We start from the raw sequence: 18,174 nt of genomic DNA on the forward strand, positions 1-18,174 counted from the left end.
GCCTGAACAACTACTAAGTCCTAATGATTGACCTACCATTCTTAGCCGCTAGCATGGAGAGTTGCGGGGTGCATTGAAGCAGCTTTGATGTATGTCTTCCCCATGGGGAGAGAGTGGCCCATGTTTGATGTTAGCCCGATTTTCCGGCCCAATTGAACCGAGATATAGATTGCCGCTGACGGCCGCCTCAGTTGTGGAAGCTTTCATTCGGAATAACTGGCTCGGGCAACCATTTGACGTTCAGCGACGACGATTCGGGTAATCGCTTTGCCAAGTCTAGGTAATATTACTCCTCCAATGGCAGTCGAACATTGGTGGGCATGCCGTGGTTGCGTGACATCAGGCAAATCGCCCGTGGCATTTACCGAGTTGTAAACCTGGAGAGATTGCGGCATCAAGACGATGAGCCTGACAACGATGGAAACGGAGCGGACTAACGGGAGTTCGGACTGAGTTGAGATCATTCAGGTGAACGGCGTCGGCAAGTCTATGTGCGTATAGACAATGTCAGTATAAATTAGTAGCTACTTATTCAGCTCAATCCCCGGTAAATACATCTAAGTCTAAGTGATTCAAAGACAACAAACAGCACGGGTCGAAACGTCTATATTACTCATCAAAGGTGTCTCAAAAGGTCGAAATTATGAAATTTCTCAACCTTCTCTCAGCCTCTTTTGCCCTCTCTAGTGCCTTCTTGGCACAAGCGGCCCGGCCCTTGGAAAGTCTTGGCCGAGGCGTAGTAGCTGTGCGCGCAAGCGACGAAGACATCTTGGTCACCTGGCGTCTTCTTGGACTAGATCCATCAGGAATCGGCTTCAACGTCTATCGTGACATGGGGACTTCACCAACAAAACTCAACGACAAAGTCCTCACGGGCGGCACCAACTTTCTTGATTCTACCGCTAATCCGGAAGAAGTCAATACCTACTTCGTACGCCCCGTCATTGGCGGCAAAGAACAAGATGCTAGCGGATCTTTCAGTCTCCCTGCCAGGAAAGCGGTCGAGCCGGTTGTTCGGGTCCCTATCCGTAGCGGTGGCGCTGTCAAATTCGTCTGGGTTGGTGATCTTGACGGAGACGGCGAGTGGGACTATGTTCTCGACAGACAGACTTCGCCCCAGACTATTGAGGCCTACACCGGTAATGGGACTTTCCTCTGGGAAATCAATCTCGGTCCAAATAGCGAGAATCAAAACAACATAGAGCCGGGATCGTCAACAATTGACGTTGGTCACTGGGATGGTGTTACTGTTTTCGACTTCGACAGTGACGGGCGCGCCGAAGTTGCCATTCGTATCGCTAATGGAGTTGTGTTTGGAGACGGGAAGACCTTTGACGATGGGGAAACGGATAATCACCAATCCATGGCTATTCTGGACGGGCGCACGGGAGCTCTTCGCGCCTCCGCTCCGGTTCCTACGGATTACATTGACGACGGACCGCTCGCCGCCCGCCTTGGTGCCGGGTTTCTGGACGGAGAGACACCTCATCTCGTTGCGTACATGAAGAACCGCATTGGTTCTGGTGATTTCAACTTGATGTATGTGACCTGGACCTTTGACGGTACATCTCTGAAGCAGAAGTGGAAGTGGAATCGGGGCGACAAGAACTTTCCCGACGGGCATAACACGCGTATCATTGATCTCGACGGGGACGGAAAGGATGAGGTCCTTGAGATCGGCTTTGCCTTGAATGGAGATGGCACGGAGAGGTACACCCTCGGGGATCAGGGTATCATCCACGGCGATCGATTCCATCTCGCCAAGATTGACCCGAATCGTGAAGGGCTTCAGGGGTACGGCGTGCAGCAGCGAAACCCAGATCTCATCTACGAGTACTACTATGATGGATCATCTGGCAAGATTATCTGGAAGCACGTCGGCGACAACGTTACCGATGTTGCCCGCGGCATGCTCGGGGACATTGACCCAACCCATCCCGGCATGGAAGTGTGGTCGTTCTCAGGAGTTTACAACGCCAAAAAAAATGAGCTCACAGAGTTGGACACTGAGCTCGCCCCTTGGCCCCACCTGGGCCTTTGGTGGGATGGGGACGAGCTACTCGAACTTTTCAATGATGGCAAGTTTGAGAAGTGGGATTGGGAGAAGCCTAGCGCCTCCAGCAGTCTCCCTCGCATCTTGAGAGTCAGCGACTTTGGCGGAGTCACTGCCGGGAGATATCCCAACTTCATTGGTGATATTCTCGGGGACTGGAGAGAGGAAGTCATTGTCACCAATGCAGCTGCCGATGAGCTGCTCATTTTCACCACGGACAAGCCGAGCGACACACGCTTGTATACTCTGGCTCATAATCCTGCATACCGCAATGCAATGACTTTGAAGGGGTACATGCAATCTCACCATGTTGACTACTTTCTCGGCAACGATATGAAGATGCCACCTCAGCCAAATATTCGATACACAGTTGCGAAGTAGACAAAGTTTGACAAGCAGATATATTGATTGAAATGATTGGACTCTGGAAAAATGCAACTAGTTCAGGCAATTGGGATGCAGGATAGATTGCTAATGAAAGATTACTTGAGTAAATAGTCATTACGTGAATCCATGTAGGTTGCACATGTACATATAGCGAGGCTAACTTGGATAATGACTTGGATATGCAAAAGAACCCGAAATTCACATTCACGAAGATATCTTATCTTCGTTCAACAAAACCCTCCAATATGTTGCATCCTATTCGATGCTTAAGATGCATCAGGCCCCTTCTTCACTCTCAATAACTGGGCCCAGTCAATAGCACCATCCTTGCAGAATTCCTTGTCGATCTTGCAGCAGCCACCGTTGAAAGGGATCTGTAACAGCGCGTTCGGCTGCTTGACCTCGGCGTTTCCCTTTCCTTTTTCCTCCTTGCCGCCGATCCAGATGCCGCAGAAGTCGTCACGGCCACCAAAGGTTCTCAGGGTGCAAGCTCTGGGGTCGATCTCAACCACGGCACCGTCCCTGCCACGGGTGGACCAGATGTTGTTCTTCCAGCTCATCTTGGGGCCGTTGAGGGTGTCGGCGTCTTCTTTTGTGTTGCCGAGGTGCGGGCATTCTGAGCTCGCTACGGCGAAGACATCTGCGCACTGGTCGGTGCAACTTTGAGCGACGGAGTGGCCGGCCAGCGCGGCGATGAAGAGAAGAACGGTAGGAAAGGAATGCATGATGAATGCAAGTTATTGCAGGGAGCGCGGCTTTTGATTGAGTAAATACTCAAGGTCGTGGTTGATAGAGAAGATAGAGTGATTTCAGTAAGCTGTTGATGTATTAGCTGAGGTTTCCCGAGTCTGGCTACTTATATGACTAGGACCATTAGGAGTCTATAGAAGACTGAAGTATCCATGAGACTCTGCGCCATTGTCGTCATGACCGAGTAGCCTACGGTAGTTTAATTGCATGGGGCTCTCCCGACGGCGGATGGAGACTAAGGAATTCCGCGATAATTGTGTTTCGGCATGGGTAAGATATGACGCCCAGACGTTGAAAAGGTTTAGTTAATTACATGACTGTACTTATAGTATGATCGCGAAAGTTAATATTAGTGCGCAGCCGTACCTGACAGTTGACACACACCTCATAAGCCCTGGCTGTTCTCAGCTCGGTCCAGTTGGTGATCCTGTGTACGGGTGGGGGTTTTTCTCAACTGCGCCGAAGTAAAATAGACTTCCCATCAGTTCCATGCAGCGAACAACCTTGGTGGTTTCAATGAACGGCACCTCCGTGCGTTGGTTCACATTTGGCAGTACAATATATACTACAAGGTCAACATCATTGGAAGTAATCATTGTAAATGGGTGCCGGCGTTCTCGGCTTCAAGGCTCCACCGACCATTTGACAAAAGTTTATAGGCGATATTCGCACGCCTCGATTTTCGATTTTGCAGGCGGAGAGGCCGAATCAATCATCACCGGTATCTTTTTGACTTTTCGAAGCTATTCTCTGTGTCATTACTCCCCGTATGCTCCATTCGTGTCTCGGAGTTTGGGTCCAACGAGATGGATACCAGCTTTGTAAGTGACGACGTTGGAGCTGTTCACATAGCAGGTAGCATTGTAAGTTGTTGAGAACTGTGCCTTGAGTACTGTAATTACTATTTAAGCGCCTTCCCGTTAGCCAACTTCGGGTCCAAGTCTCACGCATATTCAATTTCTTCAAGAAGCATCTGCTCTCTACTTCCACACTCATTTGACCACCTATTCGCACCATTTCCAGCAATGCGGTCCGTAATCTTCTACTGCCTCGCAGTTCTCTGCGGCCTCCTGTGCCTCGGCCACTGCGACGAGCTCGACGACGCCGGCTACAGCGTCAGCAATAGTGGCGACAAGTGGACAGTGTCGTCAGGCGGCTACATCATCAACGAGTTCCGCATCGACGGCAACCGCATCAAGGTCGACTTCGTCGCCAACGGCTTTGACGAAAAGGGCGTCTCCCTGCGCGACATCATCGCCCGTGTCTGGGGACGCGCGGGAAAATGGCTGTCCGACCTCGACTCTGTCCAGTTCGTCGACGTCATGGAGTACAGGGCGATGAACTCGATCGCGCAGGCCCGCCAGATGCGCGGTGTCGGACCCAAGACGAGCTTCCAGATCGACATGGGCGAGATTGGATGGGGGCAGATCACGGACAACCCGTTTTACTGGCACGTTCACAAGATGTGCTGGGAGTGGAATAGTATGGAGGGCAAGGACGTCACGGGGGCGTATGTTTCGAGTTTGGAGGACTCGGAGGGGATTCAGCCGGATGACTTGATTTTCTACATTGCCGAGTATGATCAGCCTTCGCCGAGAAAGTAGACTGAACGCCGCGGTTCGCGTAGAAGATTAAGTGAATCTTCTTTGTAGCCCTGAACCTACCTATCTGGCACGGAAGAGAAAAGCAGCCGATAGGCCCTCACAGCCAATCCGACATAGGCACTTGGAATGCCTTGAAAGTCAGTAGATAGAAGTCGCCTTCCAGCAATCAAAGGGGATCGGGACTGGTTCAGTCATAGACCACATTTTATCGTGTATTAATAAACTGTACTGATCCAATGATAACTAATAGTTATCCACCGTCTTTCGAGGAGCTTACATCTTTCCCATTCTTCTCGGTGGTACCTTCGCCACGAAGAGACGGTCAATCTCATCAAAGGTCTTACCCTTGAGTTCAGGAACGTAGAAGAAGCTTCCTACAGTACCAATCAACGCCAGACCACCAAAGATGAATCCAACCTTGCCCTTCAAGTTGCCCTCATCCGGGTTGACCATGTAAGGAATCGCGAAGTTCATCGCCAAGCCGCAGATTGCTTGGGTAGCGGTAGCGAGAGCCATAGTCTTTGCGCGCAGAACAGAGCTGGAAGCCTCGCCTAGGATGGCAAAAGCCATGGCACCAATAGTCATGAAGTACACAAAGGCGTAAATGACGGTACAGGCGGCTTGCATCCATTTCGCGGCATCAGTTGGGACGACGTCCATGATGCCGATGAGTAGGAGGAGCGTTGTCAGGGCTCCCATTCCAGAGATAAAGATCTTCCGGCGGCCAAAGGACTCAATGACGAACCAACTCACGATATTTCCCAGGACACCACAGGCTGTGACGCCCACGCCGAGGTCGAAGGATTTCGAGACATCGAGGCCAGCAAGTTGGAAGAAGTATGTCGAGTATCCGAGAACAAAGATAATGCCGACCTTGTGCAGAGTTAGCAAAGAGTCAAGTATGATTACGTCAAGAGATACTTACCAAGTGCTGGCAAAGGAAGACGCCAGTTGATATACCTGTCCGAAGCAGGTTGGTACCCTTGAAGCAGTCGACAAATCCAAGCTCGTGTGTTTGGTTCAAGTTCTCCTCCTCAATTGTCGCCACAATTCCAGATAGCCTGGCGTTGACGTCGTAGTCCTGTCCATATAGCTTCTTGAGTGACTTTGCCGCTTGTTCGAGCTTGTCCTTGCGGGCAAGGTACCAGGGGGTCTCGGGCGTGAAGGGCAAGAAAACGGCGAGGAAGAGGACGAAGAAGAGCTGGGTGGCGAAGGGTCCACGGTAGGCCCAGCGATCGGATCTTTCTCCAAAGGCCTTGACAACAGCGTTGGACAAGAGCTGGCCAATGGCGATGCCCAAGTTAACACCAGCTGTGGCATAACCTCGAAGAGCGACGGGAGCCAGCTCACTGCATGCGAGGGGTGCAAGCGTAAGGTAGAAACCGAGGCCCAGGCCGAGGATCAGCTTGGAGCAGAGGAAAGCTGCCCTGGTATCTGAGAGGATCTCGCCGACGCAGCCGCCGGTGCAGATGACGACGCCGATTAGAAGGGAATTCTTGCGTCCAATTCTATCTGCAAGCCAACTGCAGGCAAAGCCTCCGAAGAACTGACCGACGGTGCTGATGATGTTGAAGGCAGACTGCCAATCCGCGGGTAGAATCGCTTCGCCGTCGAGTACATATCTGTTGGGTCTCTAGTTAGTCTTTGCAACTTTGCGAGGATAGTAGGTTGGGCCAGGAGATTGCATGTGGATTCGTACCCAAAGTCTCTCCTGAAGGATGCGACGGAAATCATGGCGCCGTTGATTTGAGCATCAAAGCCCCTAAGAGTCGCGTGGTCAGTCAATTGCAACTCTTTGAGGTCATCCTGGATGTTTTACCATCCAATGGCAGCCATGGCCCAGTAGAAACACCACCAGACAATGGCTTTGTGGTTCTTGAAGACTTCTCGAACAGTGAGATCATGCTCCTGCTGATTGGTCGCACCGACGGCCATTCCCTTGGCATCATGATGAGAAACACTTGCTTCCAAGTGATCCGAAACGTCGTTCTTCTCTGCCATATTTGATGGGAGTCGTCACGGAATGTGACAAACTTCAATTGTGACTCGATGTGGAAACTGAAGATGGCTGACCAGGGTGGAGGAGCGGCGGAGACTGGAGAACAAAAGGATGATCACCAGGAAATCCGGGGAAGTTCTGAAGATTATATCCTTTGTCAACTCCTCATTACCGGCAGTCAGGTTGCTGGAACACCTTATTCGTGATGGTGGTATAGTCCCGAGCAACCTGCGTTGAGGTCATTCGGATAGCTCTTGGTGAACCCCTTGTTCAAAAACAACAGGATAGATGGCGTATGAGCGACATTCCGCGACTGATCAAGCCACATCTAGGCGAACCAACGCCCAATATGGCAAGGCCTGGGAATGGCTCCTGAAGAAAATCAGTCCACGCGCCTCTGTGTTGGGCCGAGACCACCGCCCTCGAAAATCCGAGAGCGTGGAACGACAGGTACGTATCCTCGGGTTGGTGTGGAGCCCCGGACTTTCCCCGCAATCCATTTCGGGCTAGCCCGGCAAGAATCTCCAGCCGGCGAAGGAAAGAACATTAAAAGCGACATTCCGCGACAGCTTCCCCCGTCTTTTCTCCAGCTTTCCACCTCATCAAACATCTTATTGCAACCCACAAACCGCCTCCAAGAAGTAGTGTCGTTTATACCCCACAAATTCGAGCCATTGTACGCCTGGCAATCCTTTCCATCTCTTGATGGCAGACCCATCTGCCCCGGACAGCCACGTGCCGTCGGCCACAGACGCGTCTGACCCAGACCGGAGTCGGCCGGAACAGTCCACGTCTAAGACCAACACCCGACCAGCAGCACGCGGAACCGCATTCTATCAGCGGAAGAGAGCCGTCAGGGCATGCCAAGTATGCCGGGCTCGGAGAACAAAATGCGACAATCTCAAGCCATCATGCTCGTTCTGCCTCAAGGTTGGGGCTACTTGCATCCAGTCGCCCGTTGACCTCTCCAGCTTCGACCCGGCTAGTCTGAAGATATTGGAACGACTCGATGATCTGGAGGAGATGATGAGATCGGTGACAGTCGATGGACTACCGAGCAACAAAACACGAGTGGTCGAGGCCCCGGTCGAGCATCGGGTAATAGAAGCACCTCCAGTGGGGCCTCTTATCCAGATGGGGATGATCCTCCCTCCGAGGCCAGAACATGTCATGTCGTGGGCCATCTTTGAGGAGATTAGCAACAGCGTTGATGCTGGAGACATGGCTCTGCATGTTGATCATATCTCAATAGCTGCGAATTCTCCAATGTCCCTCATCGGCGCTCTTGACCTGGAGCCGCGACGAATCAATGACTTGCTCGATAGTTTCTTCAGCTACGTCCATGTCAAGAATCCGATTCTCGACGAGACAGCAACTCGAAAAATGGTCTCACATACGGTACTTGAAGGAATCAACTGGTCGGCTGAGTCCTGTCTTTCTCTCCTGATCTGCGCATTAGGCTCTCTAGCCACACCTTTTGGGCCCAGCCAGGAGACGATGCTGGGTTCCGCAGCCCACAGCGATGCTCAAGCTTTCTTCCAAGCCGCGCAGAAGCGACTGGGAATTTTGCTGTCGTCAGATGACATTATTGCGGCTCAATGTCTGTTTCTTTCAGGGGTCTATATGATGTGCGTTTTCCAGCCTGTCAAGGCGTGGAGGTACTTCGTGCAGGCGCTGGCTAGCTGTCAGCAATTTTCGTTTCTCACCCCTGAGGCCCAACAGCGCTACCACAGAAACGTTGAGTCGGGCGACGAGTCACGGAATTACTCCATCGACACTCTGCAACAGGCTGTCTACTGGTCCTCATGGAAATCCGAGCGAGAGATGCGAGGGGACCTCTACCTCCCAGACTTTTCACTCAGCGATCAGGAATTGGCATTTTACCCGCCCTTCTTCCCGACGCCGCCAGCGCCTAGGGCAGAAGTTGAGGCGGCAACAGATCCGCGTCTGGCTCGCGAGAGAACATCATGGTACTTTTACCTGGCCGAGATCTCTCTCAGAAGGCTTGCCTCTCGGATTAGTGCCGAGATGGTGGGCCTTCAAAAAGAACACCCCACGCGCCAAGCATACCTCGCGGCAATGGCCGCGGCAGTGCCGCAGTACGAGGAGCAAGCACAAGAGTGGATAAGCTCGCTTCCTCCCAGTCTCTCATTCGCCGAGCCTCCGGAAGAGGATGATGTGTGCAGATTTGTGCTCCGAGGTCACGCGGTGAACCTTTATGAGGTGATATACTGGCCATTTACCGCCGCTTTCCTCGATGCATTTGGGGCGAACCCCGAGTTTGCTGGAGAGGTTCTTACTCCTAGTGTGGAATTATTCGCTCAAAAAGGTCTCGAAAACCACGCTTATCGACTCGCCATTAATCACCTAGGATACAGACATCGCCACCATGGGACGCTGCCCATGATGCGATCCTGCTCGCGAAGCGCCCTGGTGTTGGTTGCGGCAGCATTGCTCACCCAGTCTAGCGGTTCTGAAGGTGGACATTCCCTACCAAATGGTTGGTATGGCGCCGTAGGAGAGGTGGTTGATCTACTTGCGTTTTGGGAGTGCGAAACGCGCGAGATGGAGCTTGTTCGTCGCGTCTTGGACAAGGCATGTGGGATGATCTCGGCACCATCCCCATCGGCTTATCGTTTACGGGTTTAGTCGAGGATACTTGCCGGACATGATAACTTGATCTTTGTCCGTCAAAGGTCTTGAAGCTGACTACCGGCAATACTACATCGATTCATTCAGGCTAAATGCAACTCGATCGATACTCCGCTTGACACAACGTGGAACCGGGAAATGTCGTGGGAAAGTCATGTTGTCACTTGGTCGACACACAGCGAAGACTCCCACGAATGTCAATAGGCAGCTGCTGGCGTCTCATCGGTCAGAGCCTAGCTCCACCTCATGCGCAAATCGCTGTACCCCAGACTCTAGTTGGTCCAGTCGGGCTGATTCACATGCGGGATGGATTGAGAATGTGTTTTAAGGCAAGCCCCACATCAACCCACCTTCGCGGAGTGTCGCTCTTAAGACGGTGAGGGGGATAGCCGGACGCTCACTTAGCCATGTGCGATGACAGCAGAACAGAGCCTCGATACGATTTCATGATTGGGCCATACTTATCAATTCGGTCCACTGTGTAGTCTTGGTCACGATGCCGATGGGTATAAAGAACCGTCCTCAGAAAGACCGACAATCAGCACCAACATACCCCCGAACCCAGAACCTCATATCTGCTCATAATGTCGGCCGCTAGATCTAACCCCCCTCTCACGATGCTTCGCGTCAAGGGAACTAAGATTGTCGACGAGAATGACAATGAAGTAATCCTCAAGGGCGCCGGCCTCGGTGGCATGCTCAACATGGAGAACTTCATCACCGGGTACGCTGGTCACGAGCACGAACACCGCGCTGCCTTGGAAGAAGTCCTGGGCAAGGAAAAAGCCGACTTCTTCTTCAACCGTCTCATCCACCACTTTTTCACAGAGGCTGACGCTGCCTTATACGCACAACTGGGTCTCAACTGCTTGAGGATACCCTTCAACTACCGTCACTTCCAGGATGACGACAACCCGAGCGTAATTAAGCAGTCTGGCTTCGATCTTCTCGATCGACTCGTTAGTATTTGCGCCAAGTACAACATCTATGTCATCCTTGACCTCCATGCGGTGCAAGGTGGGCAGAACCAGGACTGGCACAGCGACTCAGGAATCAGCAGAGCACTTTTCTGGGAATTTAAAGACTTTCAGGATCGCGCAATTCAATTATGGGAGGCTCTCGCCCGTCATTACGCCGGCAACAAGGTCATTGCGGGATACAATCCCCTGAATGAGCCAGCAGACCCCGAGCACACCCGCCTCATCGCATGGTACGAGCGCGCCGAGAAGGCGATCCGCGCTATCGACCCTGACCACATCCTCTTCCTGGACGGCAACACCTACGCCATGGACTTCTCTGCCTTCTCACCAGAAAAGACACTGCCCAACAGTGTCTACAGCTGCCACGACTACAGCATGATGGGCTTTCCCCTTCCCGAGCAGTACGACGGCACATCTGAACAGAAGGAGAAGCTGCGCACAAGTCTTAAGCGTAAGGTGGAATTCATGCAAAAGGCCGGTGTGCCGATTTGGAACGGCGAGTGGGGCCCCGTCTACCAGAACCCGAAGACGGATCCCAACGCCGAGGCGACCAACGAGAAGCGCTTCGCGTTACTCAAGGAGCAGCTCGCCATATACCGGGAGCTCGACGGCATCTCATGGAGCATCTGGTTGTACAAGGATATCGGCTACCAAGGCATGGTCTACCTCGACCCGGAAAGCCCGTACATGCGCCTCATCCAGCCGTTTGTTGAGAAGAAGCAACGAAACGGTCTCGACTTTTGGGGTTGCGCAGACAAGAGCGCCATCGACAACGAGGTGTACGCGCCGTTTATCGAGAAGCTGAAGAAGCAAATCCCCGCGCACTTGCTCAAGAAGAAGTATCCCAAGGTATGGAACTTTGACAGGCAAGTCGAGCGTGTAGTGCGTGAGTGTTTGATGAGCGAGTATGCTGGCTGGGAGTTTGCGGAGCTGTTCAAGGGCAAGACAGAGGATGAGCTCGAGGAGCTGGCGGCTAGCTTTGCATTGGAGAACTGCAAGACGCGCGATCGCCTCAATGAGTATTTGAAGGAGGATGCGGTGACAGCGAATGGGAAGCTCACGAATGGGACTAATGGCCACGCATAATGGAGCATATTGCGTCCAGAAGTAGATAGCAGGATCTGAAGATGGAGAGAATCACCAATAGGGGTAGACTTCAGATCCTTTGTACATGAATACCACACGATATTCCACGTATTCGGGCTGTGGTTGGGTATATCCACATTTTCTCGTCTTGGCGTCTATCAAGGTACTCATTATTTTGACCGCACTCAATTTAGAATTCTCTTCAAACAATAGAAGAGACCATTCTTTTCACCAAACAAAGATACAGCGACGATTGAGTCTCCTTACGTCGGCTCAGATCCGAAATCGAAGTTTTCGACGCGTTTCTCTGCAGGCCATTGTCGGCCCTGGCGAATCGCATCAAGCCATACCCCTGACTAGCCTTAACGCCACTCGGTGAGCGTTGCCTGCTTCAATGAGGTTGTCTCAGGTTGCCTTTTGGGCTGCCTCCAGTCTCGCCTATGGCGTTCTTTCTGTAGCCGCCGAGGCAGACAGCGTCCGGAATTACGCGGACAATGGAGTCGTTTTGGACAATGAGTTGACTGCGCAAGAAATTTTGGCGGCGGTAAGGGCCAGCCCCCCCCCCCCGGTCACGGTGTTGTCTGCCGCCAGGCTCAAGCACGTACTAACCGAATAACGCAGATGCCAGAAGAATCCTTTGTTGAGATTCACGAGGTGACGGTCACTGTGGAGGATATCCCAGACAAGCCGAGCCCACGCCATGAGCAGGAGAAGAAGAATCTCCTGAAGCGACTGAGCAAATCCCACGGTAAATGGGACACCAATCACCCCCGCCATCGGCTTCTCGAGGCCTTGTTTGGATTCAGTCGATACAAGGCCCGCCAGATGGCTGAGCTCGACCGGTGGAAGGGGCTGTACAAGCACGTTTCCAAGGCACAGAAAGCGGTTAGTAACAATCATGCCGCCCCCTGAGACAATCTTTCCCCCTGAAGCCAACAGCCCGCTGATGTTTAGCACCGTAGGTTCTTGAAAAGGCCGTTGGATATTCAAAGAAGTTTGAGACGGCGGAAGAGCTTCTCAATGTGAACCAGGCGCTGTGCGATGAGATTGTCGAGACAGCGCTCGAGTTTTACGGAATCAGTCGCAAGGAGCTGGATGACCATGCCAAGGCCAAGGACAATGCTGGCCAGCCTGCTGACAGAGTGAGCACATCCCAAGCCCTGAAACATTTTGTTAGAGATTGGTCGACTGCCGGTCGAGGCGAGCGAGATGATGCCTTCCCCTGTATTCTCGGTACTCTAAACACGCTTTTCCCAGATCGCTCTGAGCGGGGAGACATCAAAGTCCTGCTTCCGGGGGCCGGCGCTGGCCGTCTGGGTCACGAAATCTCCGCTCTCGGAGGCTTCGAGGTCACGAGCAACGAATGGTCGATGTTCATGAATCTCGCTTATCGTTTTCTCGAGTCTCACACTCGCCCGGCTTCTCAGGCTTTCCACCCGTTTGTTGAGGGATGGTCGCATCACGCGACAGCAGCAGACATGTTTCGTCAGGTGTCCTTCCCTGATAGGCGGGTTAACGCCAGTGCCGTGCTACTTGTCGAAGGTGATTTCGCTTCAGCTTTCAAGTCGTATTCTGGCCAGTATGATGTCGTGGTGACGCACTTCTTCCTCGACACGGCTCGCAATGTCATGAGCTACTTCGATACAATCAATTCCGTGTTGAAGCCTGGAGGGTACTGGGTCAACTTTGGGCCTCTCATGTGGGGAACCGGTCCTTTCGTTCAGCTTTCCCTTGATGAGGTTATCGCAGTGACCAAGAACATGGGGTTTGAATTTCTGGATATCGGGCAGGAATGCGGAGAGGTGACGTTTGGAGAAGAAAAGGTCCGCAGCCAGGAGGCAGTGTATGGGTTCAACGAGAGGGCTTTGACGAAGAATGCGTACTCAGCTCAATCTTGGCTGGTAAGGAAAAGCCGGTAGGCACAAAGATGCACGTAGTGCAGTGGGTGCTTCTACCTACTAGGTGCACAGGGGGGGAGGTGGTGGTGTGTGGACCAACGACGAGATACTCCTGAGATACTGGAAATGCAAATCAGCGGTTTTCAATTTCACCTAGACATAAACCCCTGGGTACCTAAGATAGGAATAGATCTCAAAGACAACGCATAAAACCAGAAACACCAAAAGAAATAGCTCAATAGACCGTTGGCAACCTTGCGCTCACTCCCATAATACATTGACGCCATCATTTGCAATAATAAAATCAGCCCCCTGCCGTATGGCTCCTATCCCTAGGTTAGGACGGTGCCAGCCCTTCTAAACCTGGCGACCGGGCAATATGCGCAGCGGGCCACCCCGCAACTCCCGCACGATTCCAGGCGAATGGGCAATCCAGTCTGGCCGCAGTAGCACTACAGCATGTCAAAGTCAACGGCCATATCTTTTTCCACTAAAAAAGGTGTGGGTTGGGGGAGAAAGATGTACTGACACATGTCCAAAGACAAATCTGCTTTCTTTTTGGCCCCCACTCGACTGGCGTAGGGCCCTGCATCGGCAAGCAGCTGAAGCACCGTTCAGCATATTGAAGATGGTGATTCCGGCATGAGGGTGTGCTTGAGTCGGTAAGTAATTGGATAACTTCGGCGCCTAGGGTGGGCGAACTGCTGCAAGATTGGCTGCAAATGAAAGCTGGCATTGTGTTGCTCGCTGCAGTACTTGGCTGGCCGAATGAGGCTAAGAGAGACTGGGACGTTAAAATGCACATGAATTCGAGCCGCCTATAAGGGAAGGGGCAGCGTGTGGTGAAGATCAAAGAATATCATGTCAAGATACCGTAGGTAGAATGGGCCAGTGAAATTTGACGGCCAAGTATCGCAATGGTGCTTCTCTGATGGGATCATAAATAGTCCATTTGAGCCGCATCGGGGCAAATGATCAGGACGCATATAAGATTGCTCCGTCAGTTATTCGCACCAAGATCCCACGTATCTGCTCGGGTGGCGAGTCCAGCTGAAAACTCATTTAACTTTAAATTCGTATCCGCCGATAGACTCTAGCAAACAGTACTCGGGCGACCGACACTTAGTACCGGAAACTTCGTGTACCTATTTTGTGATCTTCACGGATGAAGCGTCACCTGTCACCCAAGCATTTTTCGGGACAATGAATGCCAAAAGGAGCAAGACGCATTCCCCAGGGAATATCTTTACCTCGATGCAGATGCCCGACCCAGCAAACGTTGATTCCAGGCCGGCAACGGCGGCACATCATGCCACCATCCGTTGGGAAGATACCTGCCGTGGCCCGCGTCAGCAGACATTACAGGGACCAAGCCTTGTAACTTGCAAGCGCTGCCCGGCGCCAGGAACCTGGTTCCAGGAAAAAGAAACGAGCTTGGCTGTAGACACGGAATTATTGAATATCATACCTGAACAGTTTGTGAGACATGTTAGGACCAGACAGGTCCTCCGCCACGTGATACTATGATGCAATGGCCAGGGGGTTCCCGGGCAAGACAGGCGAGACAAGCAAGACACTGCAACGTGGATAATTTGCCTTGGGCTTTACCTAGTCCTTCGAGGAGGCCGATCTCGGTACTTAGGTATGTCACTTTCAGAAGAGCTGGCACCTGACCTATGTTAAAGGCATGTGATTGGCCTCCTAAATCTGCTTCTTCTCTGGTGGGCACATCATGCCTAGCTGTGCCCAGTACACTGTGTTGTCGTATGTGGGCGTAATTACTTCGAAACCGAGTGCTCAATATGTGGGGACTATTTACAATTGGACGCAAAGAGGGTTGATGATCGTGGTGTATTATCTATTTTCACGTAGAGACGGATGAGAATAACTGGACTCAGATTGCACATCTTTCCGTTTACAATGATGTTGTAGCAGAAAATATTCGATTCCATTGGCGCTGGTGTTCCGAAGCGTTACCACTGATGTTGCAGGAAGGCGAGCGAGGTTCTCTGGACCGCTCATTAGCGCTTCATTCCCTAGTCACCTTTTGCCGGTCCTCAATCCACTGAAGCTTGGATAACTTACTCCGTTCCCAAAAATCCGACTTATCAATGATATTCAATTCATCACGACCTAGTTGCGAATTTTGTGACGGGACAGTATGAGCATCGTGGCGTACTACAGTTGCGGCAAACGCTCATCGTGAGGGGCATTAATCCTTGCCCGCAGCTGCACTGGAAGCGACGAGAGTCAGCATATAACTCAATCCTTGGCGATCTAGGTAATATACACACTGCCAAAGAGGTGCTTTCTTTTCTTGGAGCCGTAACCTATGGGTTCAAAATGGCTGAGTGATGGTAGCTCAGTCTGGCATTGGTCAAGGAACCCCATAATGCCAATGGCTTCTTCCTCATTCGACATCTTCTTATTATGGTAAACGAATGTTGGGTGGTTTAAGTCGCACTTATCTGATGTGATCTCTTTCGACTACTACCCATCATGTTAGTTGAGCCGTGGCGCTATCAGCATACTTATGTTCAAGGTATGACAGTGATTCGGATCATTCGCGAGGTCCTGTACATGATCGCTATCCAATTTTGTACAGCTCTCCCTCACGAACAAGTGTAATTAAGCTATCACATATCTAAGAGATTCTTAAATTAGACAAATCTGCCTGAACAAGCCGTTTGCGATCAATTCGACTGTACATGTATCACAAAGTCTGATTTCATCAGTCATCAGCATGCCCTAATGCTCCCCAAGCGTAATACCAACCACCTGTTTTTAACGACTCCAGGCAGAATCACTGCCGCTCAAAATATTATGAATTTATACTCAACAAAGTCACTACAAACAATCTCGCTCAGAAAGTATGATTCGCTCGTTAGACATTTTCCTCGGACAAAGTACTTCTGAACGCGGCGTTAACCTTACGATTTGAATCACCGAGATTATACAGGTAGAAGAGAGCCGCCATATCTTATCGATACGGCCAGTCTAGAAATCTTTGCGGCCACTCTTGGTCATTTAATGACGTTTTCAAGAGGCTGGGACAATTCTTCGGAGCTGACAAAGGAAGGCTGGGGCCGTAGGACGGTTGTGGAATCAGATTTGTGAAACACAGCCCAGCCACCCGATCCTGGTGTTGTTGTTGTTGTTGTTGTTGTTGTATTTAACGCCGTGGCGGCCGGGCTAGAGCCCTTACCGCAGACCTCCCGAAGGGTATATGGCGTGGAGGGCCGTGAGCCAAGGCTACCTACTCTACAGTACGTCGTCTCTTTACATCGTCCTCCAAATCATGCCTTGTGGCCACTACGCGTTCTGTCTGTCCCCGGTTCCCGCTGGTGCCCCAGTTTCATTCTTTCCCAAATCGTCCCTTGGAATCGGGAGGTTCTTTGTAGTCCGCACTCACATCTACCTAGGTGTGGATGCTGCTACCGCAGACAGATCTTCTGGAAGAAGTCCGTCACGCGGAGAAAGGCCTCGAAGCCTCGTGGGTCGGTGATTAATCTCTTGAAGTAGGCCTCGAGAGATCCCATAGGACCTATGGGCTCGGGCATACTGCGAGAGTGGAGGGTCGGCCACCGTTGCCTCCTCGCCAGCGTTAGTCGACAGTAGACCAGGTGGTCCACGTCTTTCGCCTCTCCACAAGAGCACATCATTAGAGCGTCGTCGTGGTTGAAACGTCGGTGATATTGCTCGAAGTCCCCGTGACCCGATCGTGCCGCCAGCAGGTGATGTAACGTAGCCCGCGGCAAGGCCAGTTCAGGAGGGCTGGACAGAGCTGCCTCAAGCCCCAAGTCCGCGTACCGCGGCCTTCGCTCTTTATACCACCATCTCCTGTGCTGGCTTTGTAATTTTTCCCTTGCAAGCCGCTTGATGCCCGCTAGTGTTGCCATTTGACCCATCCGCGCCGGCAGTGTCGTTCCTTCTTTGGCCAGCCGGTCCGCGGCCTCGTTTCCTTCGATGCCCTGGTGTCCCGGGGACCAGTGCGTCCGTATATCAAATATCCTGGCCGCTTCTTGGATTTCGAGGAACGCGTCTTGTGACGAGTCCGGCGCCTTGCCGCGGATGCCTTGTATAACGCTGGTGTTGTCGATACATATGTGGATTGGATGACCGCGATTGGTGAGCAGAGCCCTTCTGAGGCCGGTTCGCGCCCCTTCGACCTCGGCGTCGAACACTTCTGCTAGTCCGAGTCGGCCGCACCCTTGCGCTATGCGTTTGGAGTCTCGGTAGATGACGAAGCCGTACCCCACGGCTCCGTTCGTCGCCCTGGAGCCGTCCGAGAAGACGATCATATGGCTTTCCGGTACTGTCTTTAGCCAGCGCTCGAAAGCTTTCGCAGCCTCTTCTTTGCATTGAACTACTATCTGATCCTGTGAGCTTGGCAGGTACTGTGATTGGAGGAACGTTGGTCTTCCGCATCTTGGCAGAAGTTCAGCCGTCCGTTGTAGTCTCGTCTGTTGCTGTCCCTGCTGGGAGAGCCGCGCGACTAGCGGGTGTCGGCGATCAATCCTCTGTAGTCGGACTGCGGCCCGTAAACGGACGCCTTCTAAGGCGACTTTGGCTGACGGTAAGCCGGCGTCTCGGAGGAGGCTACTGGTTGGCGTTGTCCTCCAGACAGGTAGAACGATCCTTGCTGCCGCTGTAATGACGCTGTCGATCTTCTGCACGAGCCCCTTCTGGCCTGTGTTGACGGGTCTTCCTTGGAAAGGCGGACTCGTGTCTGTCTCCGCTTGGCGTCTCGAAGCCGGCTTCGTGA

The 18,174-nt window shown here is 52.2% G+C and overlaps 8 protein-coding genes across 8 annotated transcripts; 6 read left to right on the forward strand and 2 right to left on the reverse strand.

The window, feature by feature from the left end:
- Window positions 1-643: 643 nt before the first annotated feature.
- Window positions 644-2,434, forward strand: BDZ83DRAFT_753740 (uncharacterized protein; the record flags this gene model as incomplete). The annotated part of the gene is made up of 1 exon (XM_060514388.1): window positions 644-2,434. The coding sequence occupies one exon, from the start codon at window positions 644-646 to the stop codon at window positions 2,432-2,434; it is 1,791 nt and encodes a 596-aa protein (XP_060363292.1).
- A 65-nt stretch (window positions 2,435-2,499) lies between these two features.
- Window positions 2,500-3,519, reverse strand: BDZ83DRAFT_626999 (uncharacterized protein). The gene has a single exon (XM_060508600.1). It carries the CDS (start codon window positions 3,163-3,165, stop codon window positions 2,707-2,709), a length of 459 nt encoding a protein of 152 aa, XP_060363293.1. The 5' UTR covers window positions 3,166-3,519; the 3' UTR covers window positions 2,500-2,706.
- A 289-nt stretch (window positions 3,520-3,808) lies between these two features.
- BDZ83DRAFT_627001 (uncharacterized protein) lies at window positions 3,809-5,027 on the forward strand. The gene has a single exon (XM_060508601.1). It carries the CDS (start codon window positions 4,216-4,218, stop codon window positions 4,792-4,794), a length of 579 nt encoding a protein of 192 aa, XP_060363294.1. The 5' UTR covers window positions 3,809-4,215; the 3' UTR covers window positions 4,795-5,027.
- On the reverse strand, window positions 5,016-7,146 carry BDZ83DRAFT_395636 (maltose permease). The gene is made up of 4 exons (XM_060502817.1): window positions 6,614-7,146; window positions 6,494-6,556; window positions 5,720-6,416; window positions 5,016-5,667 (listed from the first exon to the last, which is right to left on the reverse strand). The coding sequence occupies exons 1-4, from the start codon at window positions 6,793-6,795 to the stop codon at window positions 5,068-5,070; spliced, it is 1,542 nt and encodes a 513-aa protein (XP_060363295.1). The 5' UTR covers window positions 6,796-7,146; the 3' UTR covers window positions 5,016-5,067.
- Window positions 7,147-7,597: 451 nt separating this feature from the next.
- BDZ83DRAFT_543483 (uncharacterized protein) lies at window positions 7,598-9,391 on the forward strand (the record flags this gene model as incomplete). Its single annotated transcript, XM_060503421.1, has 1 exon — window positions 7,598-9,391. A coding segment is annotated over one exon (1,794 nt), but the record flags the coding sequence as incomplete, so codon positions are not given.
- Window positions 9,392-10,029: 638 nt separating this feature from the next.
- Window positions 10,030-11,511, forward strand: BDZ83DRAFT_581399 (glucan 1,3-beta-glucosidase; the record flags this gene model as incomplete). Its single annotated transcript, XM_060505455.1, has 1 exon — window positions 10,030-11,511. One exon carries the CDS (start codon window positions 10,030-10,032, stop codon window positions 11,509-11,511), a length of 1,482 nt encoding a protein of 493 aa, XP_060363297.1.
- A 394-nt stretch (window positions 11,512-11,905) lies between these two features.
- Window positions 11,906-13,430, forward strand: BDZ83DRAFT_753746 (N2227-like protein-domain-containing protein; the record flags this gene model as incomplete). The annotated part of the gene is made up of 3 exons (XM_060514389.1): window positions 11,906-12,055; window positions 12,133-12,396; window positions 12,474-13,430. 3 exons carry the CDS (start codon window positions 11,906-11,908, stop codon window positions 13,428-13,430), a joined length of 1,371 nt encoding a protein of 456 aa, XP_060363298.1.
- A 1,120-nt stretch (window positions 13,431-14,550) lies between these two features.
- BDZ83DRAFT_627017 (uncharacterized protein) lies at window positions 14,551-14,805 on the forward strand. Its single transcript, XM_060508602.1, has one exon. It carries the CDS (start codon window positions 14,617-14,619, stop codon window positions 14,788-14,790), a length of 174 nt encoding a protein of 57 aa, XP_060363299.1. The 5' UTR covers window positions 14,551-14,616; the 3' UTR covers window positions 14,791-14,805.
- The last annotated feature ends 3,369 nt before the right edge of the window (window positions 14,806-18,174 follow it).

Source organism: Colletotrichum acutatum (assembly GCF_030867785.1).
Source record: "Colletotrichum acutatum strain CBS 112980 chromosome Unknown BDZ83scaffold_68, whole genome shotgun sequence".
Lineage (NCBI taxonomy): Eukaryota > Fungi > Ascomycota > Sordariomycetes > Glomerellales > Glomerellaceae > Colletotrichum > Colletotrichum acutatum.

Bases quoted from the DNA above. Each gene is read 5' to 3' on its own strand.
- BDZ83DRAFT_627001 (XM_060508601.1), top strand. From the start codon at position 4,216: ATGCGGTCCGTAATCTTCTACTGCCTCGCAGTTCTCTGCGGCCTCCTG.
- BDZ83DRAFT_395636 (XM_060502817.1), bottom strand. From the start codon at position 6,795: ATGGCAGAGAAGAACGACGTTTCGGATCACTTGGAAGCAAGTGTTTCT. The intron at 6,417-6,493 runs GTACGAATCCAC...GAGACCCAACAG, and splicing joins TCCTTCAGGAGAGACTTTGG to ATATGTACTCGACGGCGAAG. The intron at 5,668-5,719 runs GTAAGTATCTCT...ACTCTGCACAAG, and splicing joins TCTTCCTTTGCCAGCACTTG to GTCGGCATTATCTTTGTTCT.
- BDZ83DRAFT_626999 (XM_060508600.1), bottom strand. From the start codon at position 3,165: ATGCATTCCTTTCCTACCGTTCTTCTCTTCATCGCCGCGCTGGCCGGC.
- BDZ83DRAFT_627017 (XM_060508602.1), top strand. From the start codon at position 14,617: ATGCCAAAAGGAGCAAGACGCATTCCCCAGGGAATATCTTTACCTCGA.